At 31.8% G+C, this 11,593-nt stretch overlaps 1 protein-coding gene across 1 annotated transcript; it reads right to left on the bottom strand.

Moving 5' to 3' along the window:
- Positions 1–2,223: 2,223 nt before the first annotated feature.
- On the bottom strand, positions 2,224–5,250 carry LOC147540167 (GATA transcription factor 26-like). Its single transcript, XM_086643204.1, has 4 exons — positions 5,211–5,250; positions 3,434–3,766; positions 2,815–3,122; positions 2,224–2,331 (listed from the first exon to the last, which is right to left on the bottom strand). Exons 1-4 carry the CDS (start codon positions 5,248–5,250, stop codon positions 2,224–2,226), a joined length of 789 nt encoding a protein of 262 aa, XP_086499330.1.
- Between the last annotated feature and the right edge of the window lie 6,343 nt (positions 5,251–11,593).

Genomic DNA, 11,593 nt, shown 5'->3' with positions numbered 1-11,593 from the left:
TAAAAAATTTCTGGGAATAAAAACTTATCAGAAAAAAACCCATATGAACTTTTAATCGAGACTCTTTAATTTTCCGAGAATGTTACGTGTACAAAAAAAATTTGTGATTTACTGACTCATTTTTATCAACAAGAGAACTGAACATAACTGAGATGTTGACGTTCTTATTTTAAACGATATTTATCTTCTTTGCCGTCACAATCATTGTCACCATCAGATCCATTACCATAGGCACCACCATTACTCTTTCTCTCTTTTTCTCTCTCTGCAGATGGCAGAGAAAATCCACTATCATCAACAACCTTTTGGCCTTTGTGGCATTAAAAAAACTGTTGAAAGGAATACAAAGACTTCCGATCATATCAAAATAATAGTATGACATTTTTTGAGAATGAAACCTTTTGTTTAGAAGGTGATAATTTATAAAAATACGAGAAACAAACAAGTGCGCAGAGTTTTTAAATTAACTAGATCTTATCCTATGAAATGTTGAAAGGATATTGGGAAAAGCCTAAATATGACTTGGCCATTAGCCCACTAGCCGATAAAATTTATCATATGGAGTATATGATTTAGAGACATTCCATATATACTAACATTCATACTAATACGTCCCTTTTACTATTTACCATTTTGGAGTATAAAATCACATTAAAAATCTTAAGCTATCATTTTTCCGTCTTGTATTATTCTCAAATTCTGGAATGTACAACCTTTCGCTATCCTAGGCGAGTCGGTCATGTACCTTAAAGAATAATTTTGTCACTAAAACTTGAACACACTCAGAAGTATTCTCTATAAGTGAGAAAATTCTATCACCATGTCCCTCTCAATTGATCAACTATGGTAACTTAGAGATTGACGAAGATGTTAAGAATCTAAGATAAATATAGTTAGGGTATGAAACAAATTGTTAAAAAGAAATTATAGTTAGTATCTATATTTGGAGGTATAGGATTGTAATCAATTTCAACTCATTACATCATTTAGATTAAGAAGTTTTAGTTTAGGTTAACTTGTAGGAATATATGAAATAAATTTTAGTCAACCTTATTTTTGAGTTGTCTTTACTTTAAATAGAATAAAATATGAAGCAAGAAGATTAAGATTAGAGAATAAAGAACTTGAACTGGTACACAATAAGAAAATAGACTTCTTTTTCTTCATTAATAAACTTCTACCCACAAAAATTATGGGAGGTTTGTTTTCTTTATAATTAGAGGAGAAGCTATCTGACCTGACTTTCTTGGTAGTGTGTCTTCTGGGTTCGGTGAGCACTGAGGAGTGGATTAAACAATGGTGCTTGTTTTGAATGTGAGAATAAGAATATCAACTTTTCTTCCTTAAAAACTGTAGTCGGCTTCTTTAAGAGATGGTGTTATCGTTATACAATGGTGAATACCTTGTATTGAAACTCGTCTACATATTTTGAATTATTTTAGTTATATGTACTTCTTAATTTAAAAAAAAATGCTCTTCCATGCATCTAGGATTATAGGTTTCCCCTAAATTATTTAGGAGTTTGACTACAACTTATATGCGGATATGCCAACACATATTCTATAACAAAATTCATAAGTAATACCAACATTAGCATGAACATGCATGTGATATAGTTGATATAAGTCAACCAAGTTCTCTCAAAACCCATATGTCTAAGAATCTCAAGTACAAAATACATTATTGATGTCTTAAAAGGATCCATTTAAACTTGTTTATAATCTAAGATAAAAAAAAAAAGACTTTGAATCTAGGTCTATCACATTCTAACTCATCAATGTCAACAAAATATAAAAGTCATCATCAAAACCAACACAATTGCAACTTTTTGTTCAATATTTTCGCCAAGTTAAATTCTCATCAATCCGATTCAAAGGAATGGTTCCTGGCTTCTACACATTGCTTCCTTTATTCCAAAGTGTGCCCTAGCATGAAAGGATAGCAATTAGGGTCGAAGTCAAATTTAAATTTTAAAAATAATCACATCAAATAATAACTTAATTAGCTATAAAACAAAGACTTTAGATGCTTTTCTAGTGAGGGTTTGGATTAGACGGCAAACCACACTAAGAAAATAAAATCCCTCGAACCGCCTCGTATATATAAGGTTCAATAAGAGTGATGTGAACAAAGTGTAAGAAAAGTGGATGTATATCTTTTAAGTTAAAATCATCTATAAATAGTAAAGAAATTTACAGGATTTACTTACCTAATGGGAGTTTGTTAACTCGAAGATGTTGATTGTGAAGGTTTCTTAGTAGATGCTAATATTTCATCTCCATCTACATGTGACGATGAAGAAGAGTTTCCATTTCTTTCACCGGTTGACGACTGTAAGACAAATTCAACTCAAAGATTTAGTTAACGGGCAAAATGTTGTGATGTATAGACTAAAAGAATGTAACCATTGTGCTTGAAATACTAACTGGAACAACAAGGGATTCAATTAATTGAGATTCAATTAAGGGAGACTCCGAAGCTCAAATTTCAAGGCTACCATCAATAGATTTAGTCAGAGTAGGTACATAATGATTGACAAACGGGCTCATAAACAAAATGAGCTTAGTTTACATCAATCATAATCAAGTAATAATGGTTCGAAATGGAATAACTAATTGATATAAAATCCTCCATAATTTCCTACAACTACTAACATTAACAATTTCAAGAGCTTGGGCTTGGGCTTGTTGGGGTTTAGAGTACTTTAAGGTTTAGAGTTTCGGGCTTCTGACATAATAATATCTCTTTAAAAGCTCGCGCTCTTAGACTAAACTTTAAAGATGTACATGATGCTAAAGGAGAATAGTGACATACCTTGTTTTCTTGGGTACCATCAGATATGACAACCTCACTTTTTTGTTCGTTCGAAGAAACTGAAGGTGGCTTAAGAAGAACAACCCCGAGACCAATTTCATCATCAGAAAATGCAGGATTTTTCTTTTCATAAATGAGTACATCCTCATTATCTTCTAGTGATCCAGAAAATTTGGATTCATTTTCTTGCTCCTTCTGAATCTTGAGCAGATCTCGTCGAAGTTGTTCAACAGTTGATAGAATCGGGTGTACTGTTTTCGATCTCTTTTTTGAAGGAATATGAAAGCCTAGTACACTTGATCTGTTACCTGCACAAAATTAAACATTAAAACACTAGTTGAGAGAACCCAAAGTAAAACGTGTGAGAATAGTCTCATATGAGGAAAAAGAAAATATCACTATCAAGAATATAATATACTTATCTAGGGTCTCTTCATACATTAGTAATTGATTTTAAGTTTAAATGCCCACAAATTTAACAAAGTAACAGAGTTGGCATACGTGCGTGATTGGTCCAACAATCACATGACAAAGGAGAATTCTCTTTTGTCAAAAAAAATGAAAAAACATAAGACCAAATTGAGAAAAGAAAATGAAAGAAACTTAGAGACATCATTACCATCCTCATGACAGCTTTTAGATGTTGTTGATATTGCAGATGCTGAACTGACAGATTTATTGGTTGTATTAAATTCAGAACCAGGTAGACCAGATGATTGATTTGATGGAAAGTCTTGTTGGTCACGAATATTAGTACCATTACCGTCGACTTTAATATTGTTTAAATTGATATGAGAGGATAAGTCATTAGAATGATCATCAAGAGAAGAAGAAGAAGGAAGAGAATGTAATGGATTATAATTTTCAAGTGTTCCCCTTGTTCTCCATCTTGTTCCACATGCATTGCATAGCACTGGCTTCTCTGGAGGTCCATTCCTCCATAGTGGTGTGTCTGTTTCATTTTCAACATTATATCAAATATTTTGTACTATAGAAAATTCAATTGAAGCACTTAATATAGAAAAAGGTTTAGTTATTTGTATATCGAATTTCTCATACTCGAAAGAGAGTAGAAGTATTATTTGCTAGAATGTTGTAGTTGTGTTTTCTTAAGATAAATTTCTAAACCCACATTCCAGATTAAAAATGACTCAGGATTGAACAATGACAATGGGATAGTTCTACATCGGTTAGGGAACGTATGAAGCATGGACTAGCTATCGAGTGTGAGCTTAAACTAAGTAACGTAAAAACCTTGTGGTTGGCTATTGAAGTTTTTAACAAAAATAAAACCTTATATTCCAAGTTATACTTGTTGGACTTGGGATGGTAAAGAGTATATAGGCTAGTAAGCTGTAAGATAAATTGATCTTTAATCTTATGCTTTGTAGTTTGAACAACTCTTGTAAAAATATAACAATGAGAAAGAGATTCTGTTAGATGATTCGAAATAGGACCATACCCTATCTAAGTTGAAACAATAGGCTATATACTAGTGGGCAATTAAGTTAAGACCACACAATTTCAACATTAAAAATGATGCTATGTCCGGCCACTCTCCCGGTAAATCTCGACCGGATGGCGTGGCAGGGCCAAATTTAGACAGAGAAAGTGAAAAACCCTCTCTCTAAATCTGGTCCGACCACATCACCCATGAGAGTGGCCGGGCATAGCGTCACTGTTGTTTCAACAAAAGACAAAGTCAAGGATCCTAGCTTATACCATGTTCTAAGGACACATGATAGACCGTAGTTTTTTTTTTTTTAAATAACAAGTCGACATTCAACTTCCTTTTCTGATTGTGTCGTTTTTAAATGTTTTTTTCTTTTTAATTTGTAGCTTAACATATGTTGTTAGGGCAAAAACCGAAGAACTAATTTCATCCATAAGTTATTATATATATCGTGATTCATATGCTACCATAGAAAAAGAAGTTTACCGCAAACCATCGTGGACCAGACTAAAACTCCCAAAAGTAAAGGTGGTCCAACATAACACAACTTCTTTTTCACCTAATTTTTAGAATTACTTGTAGAAAAATGCTAGGGGACATAAAAATCAAGCAGATTCTTGTCCAGCGTGGATCAAATTTATGTTTGGTTTCTGCCTACTTTTTTTTTTTCGTTTCCTATCATTACTCTTAATTGAAGCATGTCTATTGTTTTATAATGGGCAAAGTTTTATACGATACGTTGATGGCCTAATCTATCCTTATAAAGTTTAAATCACTGAGATCGAATTAACCATTAATAAATTAAAGCCAACGATAGACAAGATCCCAAGTCAGTTTCTAAGTCAAATTGTTAGTAGATTGAGAAACAAAATAATAATTATTCGAACACTTGAATCCAACAATAAGGGGAAAAAGTATTAAGTCATAAAAATAACAAACTCACATGTTATCGCGCAATGAGAGCAAGGTCCTGTTTTCCCCATTTACGCTTCTTCTTTTCTTAAGCTTCTGAAAAATAATCGAACTTGGGTCAAACCTCCACAAAGAAACTAGGAAAAATCGAAACAAAAGTAAGTATAGATTAGAGAGAATGATAAAATTATCTTCATTTAAGCTTTAAACACCAATTAACAAAACTAAAAAAAAAATAATAACTTACCCAACACTAAGTACTAATTTTTGTTCTCCTTCCTCACAGCCACACTTATGTAAGTGATAGAAGAACAGAGACAACTCCAAGGTTGGGTTAGCAAGGGGTTTGTTTTTCAACTCCTCCAATGAACTGCATAATCATTTCTTACTTGATTTTATTGGTAATTAGTTAATAGTTAATACTATAAATGTTTTGCTAATCCCTCATATCATTTTCATTAAATGGAAAATCTTTTAACCATTTTTATTTTGTCCTAGTTGTTTTATTCAATGGAATCTTAAAATCATAAAATGGAAACGACCCACAAATTTTGTTTCCACTTTTAACCAATAAACACTCAATTCAACAAATTGGTTTCACCAGTTCTGATTTTCTTTAATGAGATACGTGAATAACGTGATGTATCTCATTGTTTTGTTTGTTAAAAATAAGAATTATTAATGACTTGACATGTATTCCAGAATCAGAGAATGATTTTGTCCTAGTTTTTCTATTATTCAATGGAATATGTGGGTGATCCCTAAATTTTATTTCCACTTTTGATAAGTAAACACTCGATTCAACTAATTGGTATCACGGATTCTGATTTTCTTTCTTATAAATAGAAATTTCTAGTGACTTACTTAGAGAACTTGTAAGGCTAATTTTTTACTGTAATAATCCTGGATCAAATATTGTATTCTATATGGAAAATACTTTTTGTTGTATATTATTTGTTTCCCTTCTTAAATGATTTTATAAATTTTTATTTGTTGAAGAGCTTTTTTAATTCCAAGAGTTTCATCAATTGAGTCAAAATTGCAATTAGAAATACTATGGGGATAGATGAATTGTTTCAACAAAAAAAAATGGGGATAGATGAATTTCTTTAACTTATTTTTAGGCAGAGTTTTAGACTTGTATAGTTTCAAAGTTAAAAGTTTTAAGACAATTTTGGTAGAGTTTTATGTGACATGCCTCTAGTTTAACGAGGTGAACTACTTGACTTGATTTAGACAATTAACTTATTTACTAGTGTACGTATATGTCGTGTGGAAGCAGAACATTACTTTTCTCGTCATTTCTTTGTGACTATTACAACGTATGTCCTAAGTTTTTATATCCTATAAATAAAAGTCTTAAAAGGAGGAAGCTACGGTACAAATCTTATTTCTGCTGGATAAAATTAAAATCAAAATCTACCAATCAAAGCATATCTTAAATTACTAAATAACACTTATAGAAAAACAAAAACAAATGTGAACCCTTGGAGAGAGGAAATACTATAATTTCCCAAAATAAGGGATAAATACGTTTATATGTCGCTTGTGAAGAGAAGAGAGAAATTTTATTTATCGTACAAAACTTCTGTCAGTAAAAAGATATTTCATTAAAAGAATTCTTACTATTATTCTATAAAAGTATATTATTATTATTTTATTGTGAATAATTACTTTTTAATATTACATTGCTTAAGAACACTTCGAAAAAGAATATGTTTTTTGAATTATTTGACCAATAAAAAGCACCCTAGGTAAATAATTTTGTCCGTCAATTATGTTGCTTAGAGCATCTCCAATGCAACACTAAAATTGAAAAATTCGAAGTGCCACCTGAAAAAACCTTCTTCAATGCAACATTTAATTTGGATCTCAAAATGACACGACATCATTTAATATTGAAATATCTCAAGAAGAAACTCAATATTTGAGATTTCTTTGAGGATCTCAATTGACCACTCAATATTAAAAGTAAATCTAACCATCTTAGATACGATACCTAAGTTATTTTTTACTTTTTTTGAGTTTGGACGGAAGATGCTCTTTGTTAGCCATTTGTCCAAAGGAATGGGGTGAATTCCTACTTGGTCTCAGTTGTGCTGACTGACTTACTTTAGTCCCATATTTTGACCAATTCTAATTTTGGTCCCTTAACTAGGTACTGTTTCCTTAGAAAACTATTAGGTTTTAAGAGAACTGAAATCAGGTACTAGTGTAGGAGTAAGAGCAATGAAGAGATATTTCTAGAGATAGGAGGAACAAGTAGTTACATCTTCTAAATTGATATTATCATCGTTTTAGTCGTAAATACATAAAACATATATATATCGATCATCATGATACTGCCACAAGTGGAAGTCATACCATCTCTACTATCTCGTTTTCATTAGATACTTTCTAGCTTATAATCTTTCATAAGGTTGTAAAACAATTCTATTTATGTTCCCGAAATTGAATACGAGTACTATTATTGATCTCTATTTACTTATAATCTACCAATTAATAGTTTCCTCACTCTGAGATACATTTCTGACAGCCACTCAATAAGTGATATTGCAAGATGCAGAGAAACCCCCAAATTTGTTTCTTTTTGTTGCAAACCCCCAACTTGTTATATTGACATTCTCTAAATGCCACATATTTTCGTTCCTCGCGCTATCTCCAGATTCATTTACCCAACAAAATACATATTAGTAGTATTTTTGTAATTCCATAGATACCATGGCCGCCATGTATATTGTATCTATCTCGGACCAACCTAATGTATTTTCCTTGACAACAATGAAAGCGGGTGGCACACGTATTGAGAGCAATCTGAGCAAATACGAACTCATTATTAAAAGTACTCCGAATAAGGACTAGTTTTACGTCCTTTTGAGAGAATCTCTTCTTCCATGAAGCCAAAAATCCATAATCTTCAACTTTAAACCAATTGGAATTCGAAAATAAGTAAATGAAAAATCTAATTCCACTCAAATGATTGAAATATAATAAATGCCTATACCCAATATGCCATAAATAATACTGCATGGAATTATTCACCCCCTCATTTTACTTGTACCAATTAAACAACTCACAAACTTCACACACATTATATATCTAGAGAGAAAATGGTAAGAACCCATGACTAAAGTGTAAGCATTGACAAAGATTGAAGGCTATCTTCATCGGATTGAAGTCGTGGTTGACTAGTTGTTGCCCGCTCACGAACCAGCCTAAGGGCTCTCACCCATCTACGTCTATCCATTGTAATCGGATCATCGTCATACATTATCCGATTTAGTTGAAAAAAGAAGAGTCTAAAACGGTCGAAAATTTCGGTATAAGACTCTCTACTCAATTTTCTCATCAAAGGGATTTTGAGAATGTAGAGAAAAACCATAGGAGTTAGATTTGGTGCAGTAGTTATTGCAGTTGTTGATGATGAACAACCATGGCTAGCTAGAAGCTTTAGCTTTGTTAGTACTACAAACAAGTGCAAACCCATTCTCTATATCTCTCTCTCTCTCTAGGTGGAGAAGAGTTTGAAGTTATGTAGTGGTAGATACTAGAGAAAGAAAGACATTAATGATGGGGACATTTTACTATTTTCTACAATCTAGACAAAGGCTTTACTTAGACATGTATTACTTTTTTAGGTACTACATTTTTTATGGTCATTATTAGTGAGGTTCATTACAATGGATGAAAATATCCATGGACAAAATATCAGTTTAACATTTTTCAAGATAATTGTATATTGGTGGACTATTCAAGATTGGTTCCATAGACAAGTTCACAAGAGGGTTTTCATTAATTTCTTTTTTAGTCTCAATTAGTAACAATCTTGAATGACCATTTCAAGACATTTTATTGTATATTTAAACTCTAAGGGGGGGGTATTGGATTGGGACTTTCGCGGACATTTGAGAGTCCGCGAAAGTCCGAGGCATTCAAATCCAGACATTTAAGAGTCCACGAAAGTCTGAGGCATTCAAATCCAGACATTTGAGAGTCCACGAAAGTCTGAGGCATTCAAATCCAGACATTTGAGAGTCTATGAAAGTCCGAGGCATTCGATTTGTCTTCCAAAATGTCTCAGACTTTGGTGGACTCCATAGTTTGATGGATTTGTGAAGGATTTGGGACAAATTTGGAAGCCAAAATGTCTTTCAAAAAACAAGAGACATTTGAAGTCCATCATGTGATCAAATAACAATAATAATATTAAAATAATAAATGTCTACCAAATGTCCATCAATGTCCACAAATATTCACAGATGTCTACGAAAGTCGAAAAATATATTTTTGAAATGTTAGTATAAATATATTATTTCATGTGATTAAACAATAATAACAATATTAAAATAATAAATGTCTATCAAATGTCCATCAATGTCCACAAATATTCACAGATGTCTACAAAAGTCGAAAAATATATTTTTGATTAGCACAAATATAATATGCATTACACATTTTGTCAATGGACTCAAGATCTTAAAATGTCCCCCAGGACATTTTGTTTATGGATCAAATGTCTTGAAATGTCTATAAAGACATTTTGTCTACAAACTCTCAATGTCTTGAAAATGTCTATGGACACATGTTGTCTATAATAAGTCATCCGAAATGTCTTGAAATGTCTACGGGACAATTTGTCTATGAAAGTCTGTGAAAGTCTCGATCCACTACCCCCCCCTAAGAGTTGAAGTGACAAGTTCTTCTTTTTTGAGTTTTTCTCTGAGATGACTTAAAGTTGATGTGGTGTCTTTGTGACAATGTGTTTTCGTTGAGTAATATTTGAAAATCTCGACGGACAAGATTTAGAGAGAAACTTGGACACTTCACCTCTCTGAATTAAGTCGGTCAATATATATATATATATATATATATATATATATATACCTTTAGGAGAGTTGAGCTGAATAGATAGAGAGTATCAAGGTTGAAAACTTTAAGGCCATATGATTTGTGTCAGGGTATTTGATGGTCCACTTCCAACCAAGGAATATGAAAATTATTTGGAAGAGGTAATGAGGAAACTTCCTGGAAACTTCTTCCCTCATATACAACAAGGCCAACTTCAGATACTATATGGGAAAAATGCTGACCAAATGAATATGATTGCTTTGTCTTTTAACTATCATTTGCTTACATAATTCATTTATCCATTTCTCTTCCTTGAAGAGAGAGAGATTGTAGGAGTGAAAGAGCTCTGACATGATCTTGGTCTTTCTTGAAAGAGTTTGACATTAGAGCATCTCCAATGCAAGACTCAATCTTAAAATCTTAAGTGCCACCTAGGACTTTAGAGTTTTTTTGAGAAAAACCCTCTCCAATGCAAAACTCAATTGAGATCTTAAGTTGATGTGGAAGCATTAAGTTTTAAGATGTCTTAACTAGAAACTCTATTTTTGAGATCTCTTTTGAGAGTCTTAAGTGTCCTAATCATCAAATTTAATTTTTGAACCAATAGAAAGCTTTTCTTTCTCAACCACTTTTTCCTATTAAATGTATGTATGACATGTGTATCTATTAGAGTTTTTTAGAGTGTTGCATTGGAGAAGGACTTGAATTAGAGACACTCAAGTTAGCCACATAGGAAAGAGAATCTCAATTGAGACTCAACACATAAGCCAAATAGAGTTTTTTTTAAGTTTTACATTGGAGATGCTCTTAACGAACTAACCCAACCAGATCCTAGCTAGCTAGGTTAGTCACTAATATATTTGGGTTGGATTCACTCTAATGTCATTCATTATTTTCAAAAGTTCATAATAATTGAGATGATAGATATGGGTATCACAATCAATTGACCATTAGATGTAGAGCCTCACTTGAAATCAAAAGTCTAGGCGTGTGCTGAATAGTTGAAATAAAAATAATAATTATAATAACAGTAGTGTGTTTGGATGAAAAGAAAAATCATAAATCACAGAATCATGAGTTCTTTGGATTCACGACTCTACGGATTCAGGATTTCAAATGATTCTTTTGTTTATTTGGTAATTAATAAGAATCCTAAAATTTATGAGTATTGAAAAAAAAAACGTTTTTTGTAATCAGGTTTTAAGAATTCGATGTTTGGCAAAACCGTTTTTTCATTAGAGTTGTTTTTCTCAAAAGTTTTTTTTTTTTGGAAAAATGTTTTCTAAAAAGAATTGTTTTTTGATTAAAAATGGAAGTTTGAGAAAAACAAGTTATGAAAAAAAAAGACCTTTTGTAAATAACAAGTTTTGAAAAAATGATCTTGGGTAAAAACGGTATTTGAAATGGTTTGAAGAAACACTTTTTGAGAAAAATATATTTAAACAAAACACATTTTTTTTTCAAAATAGTTATGTTTTTAATGAAACATTTTTTGAGTTGCTTTAATTTTGAAATTTGAATGTAATAATCCAAAATTTTAGCAAATCTTAAGGAGTAGGGTAAAGT

This window comes from Eschscholzia californica, unplaced genomic scaffold (assembly GCF_041429995.1).
Source record: "Eschscholzia californica isolate CP2 unplaced genomic scaffold, dmEscCali1.0.p SCAF_5, whole genome shotgun sequence".
NCBI lineage: Eukaryota > Viridiplantae > Streptophyta > Magnoliopsida > Ranunculales > Papaveraceae > Eschscholzia > Eschscholzia californica.
This window is presented reverse-complemented; position numbering and strand designations above follow the sequence as displayed.

Bases quoted from the DNA above. Each gene is read 5' to 3' on its own strand.
- LOC147540167 (XM_086643204.1), bottom strand. From the start codon at position 5,250: ATGGGGAAAACAGGACCTTGCTCTCATTGCGCGATAACAT. The intron at 3,123-3,433 runs GTAATGATGTCT...AATTTTGTGCAG, and splicing joins TAAAAGCTGTCATGAGGATG to GTAACAGATCAAGTGTACTA. The intron at 2,332-2,814 runs GTATGTCACTAT...TTTGTCTTACAG, and splicing joins ATGGTACCCAAGAAAACAAG to TCGTCAACCGGTGAAAGAAA.